Source organism: Hyposmocoma kahamanoa, unplaced genomic scaffold (assembly GCF_003589595.1).
Source record: "Hyposmocoma kahamanoa isolate Upper Pololo Valley unplaced genomic scaffold, ASM358959v1 81, whole genome shotgun sequence".
Taxonomy (NCBI): Eukaryota; Metazoa; Arthropoda; class Insecta; order Lepidoptera; family Cosmopterigidae; genus Hyposmocoma; species Hyposmocoma kahamanoa.
In genome coordinates, this window is record NW_020654080.1 from 214,984 (window position 1) to 233,116 (window position 18,133).

General features: G+C 41.5%; 1 protein-coding gene across 1 annotated transcript; it reads right to left on the minus strand.

Annotated features, from left to right (window-relative positions):
- Window positions 1–310: 310 nt before the first annotated feature.
- Window positions 311–17,281, minus strand: LOC113234158. Its single transcript, XM_026469429.1, has 4 exons — window positions 16,972–17,281; window positions 15,520–15,785; window positions 1,095–1,191; window positions 311–653 (listed from the first exon to the last, which is right to left on the minus strand). The coding sequence occupies exons 1-4, from the start codon at window positions 17,123–17,125 to the stop codon at window positions 523–525; spliced, it is 648 nt and encodes a 215-aa protein (XP_026325214.1). The 5' UTR covers window positions 17,126–17,281; the 3' UTR covers window positions 311–522.
- Window positions 17,282–18,133: the final 852 nt, after the last annotated feature.

The following is an 18,133-nucleotide window of genomic DNA, read 5'->3' on the forward strand; positions in this document are numbered from 1 at the left end:
TTTGTAACGTACAACGTGCGTTCAATACACATACATATTAATTTACATCTCTATCTTTATATTTGTCATTAATATTTAAAATTAGAACAACACAATAAACATTATTCCCAAAAACTAAATTTTATCGTAAAGACTGTATATAGTAGTTCAGTCCCGCGAATTGAACACCGGTAAGGCAGTGACGCGATGAGGCCGCAGCGGGCGTAGGATCCGAATAATTTATTCATGTAGTCAGAGTCTCTTGGAAAAGTGGGCTGCTCGCCAACTCGTACACCTTCAAGTGCGGGTTCCGAGAATCCAAGCGTTAAAACGAAATCGCAACGGCGAACCGACCACCTCCACGCGGAGTCCGACGAGAGCCGGTTCCAGCTTCCAATACCGCCTCGATGCAACCCGAAAATAGCCCCGACGTCGAGCGCCCCGCTTCCAGCGAGCCGGTTAGGGTCCTTAGAGCACACCGGGAGCGACGCGCCGCTGGTTCGCGCCCGACCGTCGAGTGGCCGGTGGGCCAGCGCGGGCGGGCTAGTCGTGCGCGAGCGGCGTGCTGCAGGCGGCGCCGGGCGACGGCGCCTCCGCCGCCTCGGCCTCCGGCGCGCACAGCGACGCGAACGCGCCGCTCGCCGACACCTCCCGCACGCACCGCCGCTGCTCCGCTGCAACGAACGCCCACCGGGTTACGACTGCAGCACTTCGGGCCACGGGGTGGTTACGGATATGTAATTCGTGAAGGACTACAAAATGCGACAGGAAACGAGCTAGAGCGTTGCTGTGATGACGCCTTCTGGAGCCGGCGCGCCGACGCTGCGGCGCTCGCGCGAAGCTGGCCTCGCGCGACACAACCGCGTCACACTCACTCACACATGTGTGTATGTGTGTCACTAAAAAACTAAATGACGTTGTCACACACGTACGTCATTTAATTTTTTAGTGTTGTCAATACTTTATTTTACTTTTGTATTTTTATCAATAGGAAACTGTTTTGCTTGTAATGATTTAATGTAGCTTCTATTACATTGTGATACAAGCTGTTTGTACCCTCAAAAATAAAATAAATAAAGAAATAAGGAGGAGGTAGAAAAAAAGGGCGCGCTCACCGATAAGGTTGTGCAGGTTGTCGACGACCACTTCGGTGTTGTAGGTGGCGTCAACGGCGCGCTGCAAAAAGGCCGTCCACGTGCTCAGCTCCGCTTCCTGCAAACACAAACATCCTATAACTCACACGGGGAATCAAATGCAAAACATTTTATTGCAATGGATATAAAACAGCCAACTAATAACTGCACAATTTTAGTAGCAGTAGAGCTCCTTGTGAAAGAGTTCGTTCGTCCAAGGACGTAGAGCCACCTTATCTATTTCTGCCGCCAAACAGTAATTACATACATTTATTAGCCTTCCACAAATGTACACGTTTAAGTCGTGGCCACTATAGATGCTCTAAGCACTGTCCGTTTGCGAGATTTGCCGCAAGCACGCCTACATTATCCGGCAGTTACACGCCGCGACACTTTTCAGTACCTAAGTAACGAAAGTAATTAGACACTAAACAGTGTTGGTTTTGTTGAATACTGCATGTATATGGTATGGTGGGTATAAAAACCAGTAAGAATAAAACTCAAACAGCTAATACCTATTCAATAACTTCCCGTGCACATAGATTTACATAGGTAAGTATCCTACAAAAGCGAGGCGAAAGACCTAGAGGTACTCACTAGCTGTAACCGTAACCGTTGCATGTTATGTTACCAAAAATCATAAGTGTGTACGTGGTTCGCAGTGAGCCATCGATAGCCAGGTACTCATTTTATAAAGACTGTTTCACGTGTACACTAGAACGTTATTGTATCTGTCACGTTACAGTTAGGTACAGCTTGCTAATGAGCACCCGACTTTAAATGCCGTTAAACCGCTAAAACAAGCAAAGCAGCACCGGTGCGTGGTTTCTTGTCCCACCGTTTAACAATACTACTAATTACAGTAGACCCTGGAGCCCACGCTTGTCACGGCGCCAGCGCACGGGCGCGTTGATATCGCCTACTCTCCTCACAGCAACCTCTGTCTGTACCCCTGAAAGAGTTCTAACCCCATGTTACACCAAGAGCAGATTTCCAGAGCAGTAGTGTTTAGTAGAGGCCAGACGCGGGCGCAAGCGCTTAATTGAATATTTTTAAAACCCTACTAAAGGATCGTCTTGGACACCGGGGTGTCCAAGATGATTCTAAGGGTATGGGCAGGATGATCCATGGATCTCCTTGCTTATTTTATTAGGTTTTGTTAGAAACAAATGAAAACAACAACTTTTGAAACTTAACAAAGTCCTCACTTATGTAATCTAGGTAGGTATATGAAACAACAATTACGGAACTTCGAGAACAAATAATCCTAATTAATTTATATCTTACAGGTACCTAAGGATGGGCGATATTGTTTTTTACGGCAAGTTGATATCCATCCACGTCACCATTTCTTTAATGTACTTTACGAGCTCGATTTCCTGTTTAACACATCTGATGAAAAGTTTTTTTACCTAAATATTTCATTGAACTGACGTACCCTTTATTTTCACCTTTAGCCCGTCTTTTTAATGACATAACGCGTACCTACTGCTATTTACTTGCCGATCTATGTGGCGTCCTACTTTATATGAGTTCTTTAGATCATAGTCTTCCGACCACCTACCAGGAATGGTTTTTCTTTTACAATTACGCGGCCTGGTCTAAAACAAGAAAAAGTATTTATATTTGTTATTAATCGAGATCGATCATGTAAACGAAATCCAGTCTTCTACTATTTTATTCGTATTGCAAGCTATTTAATTAAGAGGTTTTAGTGCTCAGAGAAACATACAAATTAAATATAGTCCGTTAACAACACATGCAGTACAAGATGATCCCCACGGATCATCTCGTACACCAAAACCATAATCATCTTGCCCCAATTTACTTGTTTTTATTTTTTGTTCGGGAAAATAACCTGTATGCTGTCTACTGTTACCACGCCATTAAAAAAGTAAATAGAGCATTATCCAAAGCCACCAACACAAAAATTTTAGCAATTGATTGCTTAAAATGGAAGTTGCCTAAGCTTTTAATCAACATTACCTTAGATCAAACTCACACAATTTTTGTTTTTTTCCACAAAAATGAACTCGTCACTCACATCGCTATTACGAATTGCCTGATGAGAGAGCAGATTGAAGCCTCATTTCACTGAAGAAAATATCTACATGACGTTACTAGTTTCGCTACAATTGAAAAGGATCAGCTTACCTCCGAGGATAATCTCATACACCTTTCCCCTAAACAAAAACGAAACACTAGACGTGTCGATTGCGGCATACCTACTTAATGAATCCGCTATGGCATTGCGTTTAACACGGCCATGTGAATGAGTTGTAAAAAACACCTTTAATTTTCTTTAAAGCCGTTATAGCCAAAAAGGTCTACATTTATATCTAGCGAATATGAAAAGTTGCGAATCCTAAGCAGGGCTTCTGGTACGCAATTCTAAGTAATATGAACGTTGTGCGGTAGGTATTTCTATTGTATCCAGCGGCCTACGCGCGACCTCGAAACAGTGCTTCTTGTATCGAGCACCGACGCGCTACATACGTTATAATGATAGTAGCGCGTTCATACACCTCGCCTAATAAGTACTCCACAACTGATTTCTCGCTAAAACAATCGACTGCCGCCTCTCACAAACGAGTTGGAGGAAACTTGCACGTCGTCGAAATGAGCGCGGCTCAATTTGAAAGTGTTTTAAGTATCTCCTCAATAGCTTTGTGCAGCAGTTGAGCTCCTTGTTAAAGAGTTCGTCCAGGGAAGTACCTACTACCATCTTACCTATTTCTACCGCCAAGCAGTAATGTGAGCATTACTGCGTTCAGGTTTTGAAGGGTAAGGGTGCTGGTGAAATTACAGACACATGGGACTTGCCAACAAATGTCTCAGTGTGATGGGCGCAGTGGCAGTGCACCTTAGGTCTTTGCGATTTAAAGCGCTGAGTGGCACTGCATTGAAAGAACAGAACACAAGTGATAAGTTGTGCTTAATAAATAGTACTTTTCTGTCAATTTCATAATTTAGAAACGTATTGGTCTAAGTTACCGCGCGCCGCGTGGCCACGCTCCCAGTCGGTCAGTGCGAAGGTGAAGGACCAGCCGAACTTCGATCTGTGCCATCTATTAGTATCCCATATTGATGTATGTCATGAACAACAAGTCCGATCCAATATAAATAATAAATAACATTTAATGACCTACTAGAATATCTTCACTTCGTCTCGACTTGTGCAGCACATGGTAACATAAACATAGGTCCGCAAATTCCCGACACCGATAAATAATGCATTAAGCGGGTCTTAATAATTGTTTGTAGTTGAGGGGCGTTAATGAAGTTATTATAAGAGTTAATGGGCACACCCACACTCGCGCCAAGGCCATCATCACGCGCGACAGAAAGGTCCCGGAGTGTACAGACGTGGCGATTAACACACTTGCGACTGACGGTGACCCGCTAGGCCACACCGGACAAGAGCAGCGGTCAAAACGACTAGCCTCTCAGGATGGGTTAGTTGACACCAAGTCGAAAGTAAATAAAAATACTTACTTAAAGCGAAACATTTCAATCATCAATAACTTTGTTCAATCTCAAAAGTCAGGGCTCTGGATGTAAACTAACAGATCTAGATTTGTGTAAGGTCAAGATCGAATACGTTCATTAATCCCGGCAGCCCTATCCGGGCGGGTGACCGTGACCCGCGCTTCAGCCGCCGCCCGCCAGCGACTACGACGATGAGGGCGAGCGAAGTTCGGCGAAACCGCTAACAGGAGCACTTAAAGGAGTAATTAAATCCGAATTCATCATCTTTAGGGAAATAGCGTGTAGTCCGAGAATTTAACAGCTGTACTGTACTGCCTACACGAAAACCGAAACCGACATACCTAATACGATAATAAATAGAAAAAAATATTTACCTAAGAGATTTTAACTCTAAAAATAACGATTTCATAACAGTACTCACAAAAAGTAACGAGTTCCGTTTCGATCACGCGTCCTAATGTAATGAACAAATTGCGATGATTCACACAGAACTTTACAAGACAAACTTTATTAAATCTTGAGAGCAAACTTTAGTCAATTAAGCTCATTTTGAAATTTATGTTGAGTTCATTGCCCGCGGTGTTTTCTCTCGTACGTCGGCGGCGAAGTCCTTCAAAGCGCGGCGTGTGACCGCGCGGTGGCCGCTGCCGGCCGGCGGTCAGGAGTCAGAGCAATTAATTAGCGAAAAAACAACGCCGAGAGGCGTAACGACGGGAGTGATGATATCAACTCCTTTGACCTCTTTGAGGCTCAACAGAGCCCAACGTCAATTGGTCAGCCTTAATTCTCGCGCAAATTAGCGAAGCAACACTTTGCTGAGTAACCAAGCACTCAACCCTAGATGTAGGTATCTTCCTATTAATATCCATGACATGTTTGCCAGCTGCTTGCATTTCTGTTTTGTTTGTCAAAATACTGTAACCATAGGTACAATCGCACGACGCGACGGTGCAGAAAGGAAGTAAATGAGTGAATGACACACGATAAGAACAAACGGTCGGTAGGTATGTGGCTCTGAATATTGCATCGCATTGCAATAGAAAAATTCTATGACAATTTTTGCAAACTTTTGAACATCGCGGAAGCAATGACAAGAAATCGGGTTCGTAAATCCGGACGGCACACATTCCTCCCCTGGGTTGAATAGTTAGGCGCGTAACTCCGGCCCCGACCTCGATCCGCGCCGGCAAGGACTATCTCATACTTTATGTATGCCGCCCAACTGTTCCTGGATCAATACGCGCTATATTGATTTTTTTTTAAATTTCCATTTTATAGGAAAAGTTTATTCGACATTTTGGGCAGCTCAAATAACGTTCTTGTTTCCTTTCGGCTTAGGACCACAATGAGAAATTACCACATTTAAAAAGGGCCACTTCTGAAATTGACCATTTCTTGAATTGACCATTTCTCGAAATGACCACTTCTTGAATTGACTTCTTCTTGAATTGACTACTTCTTGAAATGACCATTTTATTTTTGACCCTTTCGCCAATTTAAGACCATGCTCAGACATTTATTTATTTATCTAAACTAATTATTTCATTTTTACTTATGTTTATAAAAAACCAATTTATAATTAAAAAATAAAACGGTCATTTTAAGAAATGGTCATTTCAAGAAGTGGTCTATTCAAGAAATGGTCAATTACAGGAGTGATTATTTGAAGATGTGGTCATTTCTCATTGTGGTCGCCGAAAAGTCTTGTTTACGTCACAATTTTGTTTTTTCTCACAGGTACCTTACGCGACCCAGATATATGACGCGTACAGCGTGACCTTGCAGATAAAATAACAAGGAACGTGACATGATCCTTTGACGTGATTCTTTATTTGGGTCACCAATACAAGGAGAGCTCAATTACAGTCATAATCATTAACCCACTGGATACCTTATGGGAGATGTACAGAAACGCGCGCGTCTTCAGATTGCGACTCGACTCATATTACACCACTCACAAACTTCACTACAATTAAACATGAGCAACGTATTATCAGTGCGATCAGCCATAGTTAAAGATGACCGAGCGCCCTTCGCCTCCTGCGACACGACACGGCTTTAGGGTTAGCCAAATGCACCTGCTCTGCGATTTAAGGACCCTTTATTAGAAAAGAGATTTTTGTTTTTTAACTATAATATCAAGTGACGCACTGTCACTACGCGCCTGTCCATAACAGTTGCAATGCCACTCAGAGCTTTAAATCGCAAAGATCTGAGGGGCACTACCACTGCGCCCATTACCCTGAGACATAAGTTGACAAGTCCCATGTGCCTGTAATTTTACCAGCACCCTTACCATTCAAAAACGAAATAGTAAAACTATGTATAAAGCGACAGTATAGGCCTTTGCTAAAATCAATTACTCACATATAAAACCAAACGTGTTCCATTACCAACTGAGAACCCAAGAAGGACATCGTGAGACACGTATCTAACTAATAACCGGAATTAAACCTGCCTTTGCCAAATTCCGATGTGCAAATGGGTTTCGCCGCCAAGGTTAAAGTGTCAACGTCCCCATCGTTCGCCTAGTCTACTTTGGATCAACACTTGTCTCGTAACTCTTACACCTCTACAATGTAATTGTGTAGTACCCTTTCTTAACATGACAATGACTCGTGAACAGTGGCAAACAGCGCCCCTGTAAAGCACCGTCGCGCCGCGGTCTACGCAAGCACGTCCTGCGCTTTCACTATCATTAGTGCGCGCATTAGAAAGCAAATTTCCATTTATATGCATATTCGCGGTTATTGCCATTGTTTCGCAATTGCCTCGCGGCCACTGCTGACTTCGCAACGTTAGATAGCCCCGCAGCGACGATAGCAAATTTGTAGATTAAATGTCCCACCACCACAGCATGTCTTCTTCACTAGGCGATTTATATATATGTATATATATATATTGTCCTATAAATTAAATTTGAATTGAAATTACTATGTTTACGTGACACAAAAAAAAAATGGCCTAACGTGGGCCAGGCGCAGCCGTTAAAATAGTATTGCAGACAATAGGAAAGGGCATTATTTATTAACAATGATTACACGCTTTTATTATTATAAAAGCGTGCGGACGCTAGTAATTACGCAGCACATTGCCTTGGTATTTGCTGATTTTGTATGGCTCCAGTCACCCAGCAATGGCCGGGGGTTTTGTAAGCTCGCGATCTGTAGGCACCTAGCATTAAATGTTGGCATTTCCCATGCAACTGACGGGTTTCGAAGTTTCTCCTTTCAAAACTAGACGTACGGCCTCAGAACCTAAATAACAATAGGTATTTACAATATAAACACACCAACTACGTTAGCTTGATCAGTGACTACCGTAAAAGTACAAAGCTCACCGTGACAAAGCAAAAATCATAAGCACACCACATAAGTAATCGCGTAGTATAAAGTAAGAGGAAGTAGTAATAAAGAAAATGTGTGCGACCGAGTTTGATAAAAGTGCACATCAAGGATAATGAACGGCGGTCAATGGCCTAGTCATAATACAGCTATCGCAGAGGCGATAATCGGCGATGGCGATGACCAGGGAGATAATTACGGATTACATGCGGGCTGGATTCGGCGTCGCTACACTCTTGTCACGGCTGACAACATGCGGTGGAACCAATCTACAATGACACGCGCGGGCTTTGACCGGTCATGTTACCGATCATGACCATGGACACGGACAATTCACAATTATTATTGTGCTGTAAAACTATACCATGCAGAGTGTTGTCCGCATTCCCTCATTTTGAGCTAAACGTAGCTTTTTAAAGGCCGACAATGTAACATCGGCACTGCAATTAGCGCTGTGGAGGCGTGCGAGACACAAAAGGAAAAGTGGAGAAGCATCAATTGCTGCGAGACAATAAAGAGCCATTGTATTCCAATGAAATCGGTAACATTATTAAGTGAACAAGTAACAGTGAACAGAGTTCAACGTTCAGTGACAAAGCGACGCGAATCAACCGCTGGGAACTGTAATTAAAAAGGACATAAAGCGTGACGTCACAGCCATTTCAGGTGAGTGGTAAACGTGGCAATTCTCCTTCAGGAGCGGGTTCAAAGCCACCGTCGGCGTCGCCGGCGCGCGGGCCGACGAGGAGTCGTCGACCGTCTCGTCGTCGGGCGATTGGCTTGCATCGCATTCCCCGAGTCACCCTACGCCGTCCCACACTTAAACTTTAACGGCTCCGCGACATACACTTCGCTGACAGTATGCTAAATGTAATGACAGGTCCTAAATATCGCACTAAATACATCTAACGCGCAATATATGTGTAATACATTACATAATATGTCCGTTTGAATAAATCATCCACCAAAAAAGTACACTAACAACTAAAATTGTTAAGTGAACAAGGACGGGCAATGGTACGATTCCTGATAACGTTGCCCACGTCGTGTTAGAAGGCTCGAAGTTGCGTGTTGCATCTCTACATTACGTTCGATCTTTGCGCTACCGACAGTTGGTGTCGCTCAGTGGATGTCACGCATGATGTGAGGGGACATTAGTTCCAGCTCGTTTCAGCGGCACCGCAGTGAAAGTGGAGCCGAATGGTCTCCTGAATTAGGTACAGCTGTAGCAGTGATGCATTAGCTAAGAGAAGGCGGAGCGCTGGGCGCCGGTATCAACTGTCGCGTGCGGTCAATTGGATGATGTCGCGTAATCGTCGTGAAATCATCGCTGCCTCGAGCGCCGCTCTCGTCATAATCCCTGGCCATTAGCGCAGGAAACGCGACTGGAATCATGTCTACTTTCTTGACAACACGACCAACTAAAACACTTCCATATATGAGACTGTTTCTCTATGATAATTACGTTGCCGCAACTCTTCACAGGGAGGGTCTAAAATGAAATAACTTAATACAGTTTGTTCATTTTTACGTATCGTTTGCTGCAAGAAGTCGGCAAGACGTTCGGGGTTCGATTCCAGTGCCGGGAGAAATATTTGTATGGCCTACATTTATTTATCTCGTGAGTTTGGGTGTAATTTGTGGTTGTCTATGTGTGAGTCCATGGCACCTGCGATATAGGGTTTCCCTAGTGCGGGGTTATCACTGTGTGCGTTATTATTAATCAAGTAAACCACCCATGTTGGTCGCCGCAGAGCAACATCCCTTAATCAGATCCGGCGAAGGCGCGGGGCAGCGGGTGGCGCCGCCGGGGCCAAGACTGATAACGGTCTGTGATTATCGACATTTGAGAACGCTATTTGGCTCACCACCTGCGCTACGTCACTCAGGTACCAACGCTTGCCTGGAAATCTAACCCGAGCATTAAATCAAACGTTCCGTGCACCACCATGCTTTTTTACTCATGCGGGTACAACATTTTAAAATTCCAAATATCTTTAAATTATAATATTGATTGAACCCTTATCAATAATTCATTAAACAGATGCCCCAGCAAAGAATGAGTAAGACATAAATATTTACATTTGTCATTTACAATATACTATATCATAAATAGAAACAGTGTGAAAGAGCCAAACGGATCACTCCGATGGATTTTTATCACAGCCAATGGCGGGAAGCTGCACCTACAATAACCTTTCGTGTAAAATTGGAACCACAGGAATGTTGTTAATCAGAGGACGGAATAGGCAGAGTATATATTTACCCAAGTTATAGAGTGCATAATACTTCCCACTGAAATTCCCGAATGATTGTATTGTTTTGTTCCATAATCTTTAAGTGTAACTACTCTAGCAAATACTTTATACTACGGTAGTGTACTTAGAAGAAAAGTTTCGTAGTTTGTTTTTAAACATCCTTCTTCGGACTTCAGAGGTATCAACAGCTATAGACATAAGTGTATTAATAAAAGTTTAGGTAAAAAAACTAAACTAGCCAATTGCGATCTGTGGTACTATAGAATCGCATCGCATCGTTTGTCCTTATATGAATTTGCGATTTTGTGAACTTTACTCATGTGCTATCGGACAGTTTATTTTTGCTCCTCGTATTATGTTGAATTATATCTGTTCGTTAGCGAGCCCGCTTAGTGATTTCCATTTTTACATTGCTACAAATTATAGGTCACTAGCCCACATATTACTTATGAACAAGTTATTTATCTATGCCTTCTTCATTTCCTTTTTTTCCGTATTATACCAAAGCCGACGTAAAGGGTGGTAAGAATAAACACCACAATAATCGCAGAGCAATAGTCTTAACACTCGATGTCTCTAGATGTAACACATCATTGCAGACTGTCATAATAAACAGAATAAAATGCGTTTCAATGGTCACTGAATATATCTATAGAATCATGCATGTGTGACCGTGCATCAATTATACATGTTTCATTAACTCAACGCCAGGATCGGGTGTTGAGCGACCCCGAAGGAAACTAAATCTTTTATGAGACATTAAGCAGCTGTACAAATAATGGATTAATTACTGGGACGGAAAATCTATTAAGATTAGCAGTTTTTTTAATGTTTATGACTGTCTTGGCTGTGCTGTGAGACGAAATTTTAAATTGGTAAGGCGAATATTTTTATATTGCTAAATTTACTTTATACACGAATATAAAAATTTAGTTAAAATTAAAAATTTCATCATATAATCATCGAATATTACGAAGTTTATTCTTCCAGTTTCGCTATTTGCAATATTCAAGTCGTTACTACATCCGGGGTGCACAAAAGGACCTCCGTTCCTGTAGACTGGCGCACACTGGACAACAATCGGCGAATACCTTACAGCGATTGACGAATCCTTCCACCACGATGGCAAGCATTGCAGTGTATACCGTAGACACGATAAGACGACTACATCCGCGATCTTTTTAATTCCATAATTATTATTTATTTACATCACAACTTCACAGCTGTAGCTGCAACACAAATACGCTTCACCTGTTTCAAATATCATATATTATATCATCACGCCTGTCTCCCACTGGGGTAGGCGGAGTCTATGGACCTCCACCTGCTACGCTTCTGACAAGTTTCCTACGCCTCTTCCACTCCCATCAATATAATTTTCAAATATTTAACAAAATCATTACAATTGTCCATACAATGGCACTATATAACACTATTGTTAAAGGTCCTTCTGCCGTTAACTTCATAGTTGAAAAGTGATATTAATTAACCTACCACTTAGAATACCGTCTTTAGTAAATTAATATTAACGTCTAAAAATTGCAATCTATTTTATCCGTATCGCTTAATTAGCCTGTTGCCTCACACGAATTGCTGCTCAGTAATTTTTAAAGAGCGATTGCATATAAAGTGAATGCTGGAATCATTAGTTAATGAATGAGCTTTCATTACTAAAAGACGGGCGAACAGCTCTGAACTACCACGTTAACACCCCCAAAATAATAAGCATTATACAGTATGTCCGGTCAATGTCGATGACGGACAAGTTGGTTAGTGAGGGTGATTTAGCGGCTCAAATGTCACGCGATGTGAACACAGGAAAAGAACACGTGCGACTGCGCAGGTCGCAATCATAACAACTTTTCCTTTTCACTTTCCCCGAGATTTGCCGTACGCGCAAGCGCCCGGAGCCCGGCGCCCCGCCCGCTCCACCGCCGTGCGGGATCACAGTCACCCAGATCGGAAAGGACGACGCCATTTCCCGACAGTCGTGAAAGCAACTGTATTTGTGTAAACAAGGAGTCCGATGTGAGTCTCGGATCCAAGAGAGAAACAACTTGATCTAAGAAGGATACCTGCTGGTCAGACCTAGATTTGTTTAATCAGGAGACAGTGGTCGTTCTGATTATGCTTGGGCGGCGCACTAATGATAATTATCAATGTAACAACTTTGCCCAAATTAAAACGAAAAATGTTGACTATAGAAGTGTCGCTAAGAACGCAACTGATTTACACTTATATACACAATAATAACTAAATAACACGATTGAATCAACATTTCGTGATTTTGTTGTAGCATAATGTAGAGTAATTAGTGGTTTCTATGGGGTAGTAAGATAAGAGGTGGCAATATAAATTCGACATCATTTTATACCAAAATATTTGAGTTGTTTCTACACTTTTCTGGAGCCTCGATACGACGCTCTGACAATCGAGCGCGTCGTTGCGTATAAGATGGGCCTCAAACGAAAGTAGTCAAGGAAAGTTACTCAACAATGTCGAATTTGTCCAATATCGCAATAGTCAATTTTTTTTATGTCAAATAACGAGAGGAAAGACTCGTGCGCCTGATGGTAAGCTACACGCCTGCCCATAACAGTTGCAGTGCCACTCAGAGCTTTAAATCGCAAAGATCGGAAGGGCACTGCCACTGCGTACGTCATCCTGAGACAAGTTGACAAGACCCATGTGCTGTAATGCCACCAAAAGTTGTCTAAGATGACCCCCAAAAAATCTTTTCGTATTTCCAAAACTTTACTGGACGAGTGTTTCTTCTGCGGTGACGGTATCAAAGGATACCATAAGATACCCATCTTACTTACTGGCACTGGGTAATATCATTTAATTTTCGAAAGGGTTAATTTTCCTTCCTTCTCGAATGCAGGCAATCTGTTGATAAACCGTCACTTTGAGTGTCCAGTATCACTGCTAAAATGCGATCTTCTTTCTATATAACATGTTAATTTCGTTGTTACCAGCCTTCACCCAGTAATTAAGGACTGCGGTGGCAGGCGTGAGGCACCGATGCGACGCGGCGCTTTATGTGGTACTCTGTTTGTTCAAACCGCCCGGCGCGGGGCGGGCCGGATTGCCGGGCCTAGGCGGACAATGGTTTTATGGTGCCGTTTTGATTATATTGCCTTGACATTAGTACAAATGACGATGTGGTAAAACCTATTAATACAAATTATTAGTACCTACGTAAGTAAAAAACACAATAGACCAAAAACGGCTTTACAATAATTTGTCTTGCCTTGTAATTACCTGCTCTTAAATCGGCGAGTAACGTCAGTGTTTCCGTCAGTTCAATTACTTGGCCCTTGAGTGGCACCCGGAAGCCGCGCGCACCCGTGCGACCCGCCTCACCCGCCTCACCCGCCATTCATCATACTCTATTTTGCTAGCTTTTTGTCTTCATCAACTACAATGGCTCATTCGGTAATGGTGTTATTTTTGTGCTATACAGACGAGTGGTGTTTTTGTTTGATTGCATTTATCATGCGTTCGCCGCGGCGGAGCTAATTCATAAGGTCATGCGAAACTCGGTAAATAAATATAGGTATTAAATTAACAAGCAGCAAATCAAATTATCGTTTAGAAACTTGGTTTAAGTTTATGCACTGTAAACAAGCTTCTGTCGACTTTGCACGGAGAAGGTTACAATTCAGCATGAATTGTTTGTTTGCGTTGATGCCTTGACAGCCATTAAAGCATGAGATGCAATGACTCGCAGAAGGATGTCACCATTGTGCGGAGAAGGGCGGCGGCTTCACGAGAGGCGGCTGCCAGTCACGGTTAACCTTTAGACGCAGAGAGCCTCCGACAAGTCACTAATGATCGCGATCGCGCTCTAACGATCTCTTGGTGTTTCTGTTGTGAACATTCGAATTGTAGAAAAACGAGCGGTGGTGGGCCGACCCCTGTCGCACCAACTGCATAATTATTTTAAAGCAAATGTATTTTCTACCGCAGAACGATTTATAGACTTCAATTCAATCATAATTTCGGTTAACGGCCTCATTAGAGCGGAGGCGGCGCGAGTGCGCGGTGCAGGTAATAAAATGCCCCATAAAACGTAAAACGCGCTGAAGGCTCCACGCAAGGATACGTCAGTTACCATGGTAACAATAATATTTAGATACATATTGATAATCATTAATCATATTTTGCTATCGAGTATATTTTGCATACATATTGCTCCTGTTGCCATCCTATTTTCTATCAAATGCGACAAGAGACTTTGACGCCCAAGTGACGATCCTTCAAACAAAGTAAATATTTGCATAACGTGTTTACAAAGCGTAATACATTACAGCGGATGTTATAGTTTCTTATGTGTGTACGGTGCACTAAAAAGTCAACAAAACTAGGAGAAGCGGCGGCGCGCCCCGGGTGCACTCTGCAAGACGCGGCGCGCACAATACAATCCACGTTCACGCGCCAAGTAACGTAATCTTTTGTTAAGCAAGCGGAGTAAAAACCGCCATATATGTATATAGTAATCTCTTGAAATAGGAAAACCATTTTTAATGTATCACACGCACACACCGAAACACATCGGTGCTGCGCACCATCACACTCCTCAACACCATTCTCGAGGATGAGATTGGATGTCTGATGAGTGAATGTAGGAAAATATTTGAACAAATGATGCCTGTAAGTTCAGTTCTGTGAAATGTATTATGTTTATTTTATTTAATTTTAAATTTTTATTTTCGTTGTTTCTGTGTTTGTAGCGATTTGGACTTTTGTCTGTTAAGTTACGAATGTTAAATGAATAAATAAAATGAATGCAGGTCGTTTGGCAAGTCTCGCAAAAAAGGAGTAAATTATTAATCGGCTGTACCGTTACCGCTCCGGGAAAGTCAAAATATTTGATTTGAATGGCACGACCGAGCGATTCCGACGTCACGCGACGCGACAGACGGGCGTGCAAATCGTAAATTACGGGTTTGACTGTTGTCAATCCGTGCAAATGCAAAATTCATACGAGCGTGCGAATCTGTATTTGTTTTCTTCATAAAAGCGATACCGTGTGTTTGAGTAAACATCCATGATTGGTGATATCTTCCTTTGTGGAAGAGTTTGGGCACGACGAGCAATGGACTGTGTTGGAGTATCACAATCACATTAGATTAGTGATGCCAGATTAGAGTCCCTGAATGCTCATTTTACCCGTCTTATCGAGTTATGAAAATCGAACTTAGACAAAAGTTGGTAATATTGTTAAACTACAAACATACTCGGGTTCGGAATTCAGGTAGCATGCTGTAAGGTGCAAGCTTATGTTTGATGTTCGTCGCTACGCGTACTCACCATCTTGGCGAGCATGGAGTCCATTTGCGGCTGGTGCGCGGCGGCGAGCAGGCGCCGGATCCGCGCGGCGTTGGCGACGCACTGCGCCATGCAGCGCTGTAGCGCGCCCGCCTGCCGCACGAGCGCCGCGCCCAGCGGCACGGCCTCGCCGTTGCCGCCGCCGCCGCCGCTGCCGTTGCCGCGCAGCACGCTCTCGAGCACGTGTGCGTGCTGCGACACGTAATCGAGGCAGCGCCGCAGCTCCACTGCCTCGCGCCGCTGCCGTTCTGTAATCGGCGGTGTTCTCACTTCATAGGAACTAGAAGGACACTTGAGACCCAGTACATCATTACTAACATTGATGTGCCCTTTTGTACACACAAGAGATAATATTATAAACCCCTATTAGTTATTGCACTATTTCTTAGGTCAGGTGTACATCTTGGAGGCTGGTCTCTGTAAATCTACTTTGGCATCAAACGCAACTTGTTTGTGTACCTACCATATTTAACTTTATTGCAAAGGTGGAGTAGAATTTAAATGTCCATTACCTACTGTAATAAAACGGTAAATTGCATCTATACAGATTTTTTCTAAAGTCAAGTGAGTAATAAATGTAGCAAATATATAAAAAAAAACACTCTGAATAAGTGAAATACTAATGATTAAATATTGTGAAAAACTTTGGTGGGCGTAATCAGTGATGTGCACAATGACTTTCTATGTATATGTGACTCAGATTTAATAATTCAATAATAACAACACTCACATTACATCTTAATATAATTTTATTTCCTATACATATTTTCAAAGCAAGTCTACATGATAATACTTATTTTATAAAATAGATCTAACTAATTTTATATAATAGGTAAGCAAAGCTAGCTAGGTTTGTAATAAAACATAAAAAAGCTTTTATTCCACATGGTCATTATAACATCTCTTAATAAATTAAGTACATTCGACTTTGTTAGAAATTATACTTTATTTAAATACACACATCAAAATTATTACAATTAGAGTACACTAAAAACCTTGCTGATAACCAAGATCTAATAGTGCCCTATATCAAGTCATACACATGCCACTGTTGTGCACTGGTCTCTCATAGGAGTGTTTATTACAGTCTATTCTGGTGGGTATTATGGTTAATAGCCCAATCTATGTGTATAGATAAGAATAATAGTATAAATGGATAAAATAAAAAATATTTATGATTAACAATTTTTATTTTGAAAATTGCAAATGAATTTAGTAAATATTACTTTTCAAAGAGGGTAGGTACTTACACAAATATACTGGTAGGTACTTTAAAATTAATAAAAAGCATAATGTTACCTGTACTGTCTTTAAATTTTTCATAGAGCATTCTGCATCAAAGTGATTGATATCAGTATTTTTGTAGTTTAACTAAACAGCATGTTATCCAGAAACCTTACAAAAACCAATACAGGTGTGGAGTACATTATTTACCGTGGAAATCGATGATTCTCTGTGTTCTCCTTAGGTACTTTTCCTCCTGCAGCTGCCGCTCTACCTGGGCCTGTTTCTCCCGCGCCTCTATAACGTCCAGAATGGAGGAAAATAAAGATTTTCTCTCGTTTGTGTTTGTAACGGTTTCTTGCATTATGATAACAGAAAATTTGGCCTATCTAAGAATATGGAGCAGAAGGAATTGTTTACGTGATAAACTCTACAAAGTGCTACAAGTCCGTGCAGAAAACAAAAAAGGAAAACTAAATTTTACTACAAAATAAACTGAAATTAAATTCAAAATCACGCACAACCTCTCCTGTCAACACACAAACGTCAACTGAATTCATAGACAAAAGAAAGTTTGTTATCATGATTTTCATAGACTATATTGCGTTCCGTTTCACGATAATTATTTTCATTGAGCTGTCAATCATATTATTGCTTTCTCTTTCTTCTTAACCTTTAATCATATATTCTATCTTGCTGTCATTTCGTAATGTAATGAAACGTAAATTTTGTTCTCTATTCCTAAAAAAATCAGACGTTGGTTGATTTGTGGTTTCTGATTTGCAACATCATTGTAGAAGAGTTGTTGGACAACATAGATAACCTCCTAATAAAAGCCGCCTGTTGAAAATTTGTACTGAACCGAGCTCACCAAATTCGGCGGAAAGCAAGTGACGCGGCTCAACTGTACATTACCATCGCACGAGTTGAGAGTTGAAATTAATATGGTGAATAGATTACATAGTTAGCAGTCTAATCCTAAAATATTAGCTTTAGGAAAGTCGTAGTTTTGATAATAAAAATTATTTAAATATTCGAAAATAAGTGATAGGAAACAGGTTTTGTAGGTTAGGAAAGCACAGCGTTTGGTTGTTGCAGTATTTTTTTTGAAATAACGCAAAAAAATAAACATTTGCGTAAAAAAAAAAATATTTTTTTTTAATTTTTTTCGAAAATGTTTATTTTTTTGCGATATTTCAAAAATTTTTCGCAGTATTGAATTAAACAGCACAAATTAATACGTAATTGTAAATTTAACATAGAAATTTACTATAATTAGTATGTAAGCTTTTATTTTTGAACAATTATTTTTTGTTGCAAAAAAATAACGAAACGCGAAAAGAACGCCATGTTGTTTGTTGTTGTTTACTGT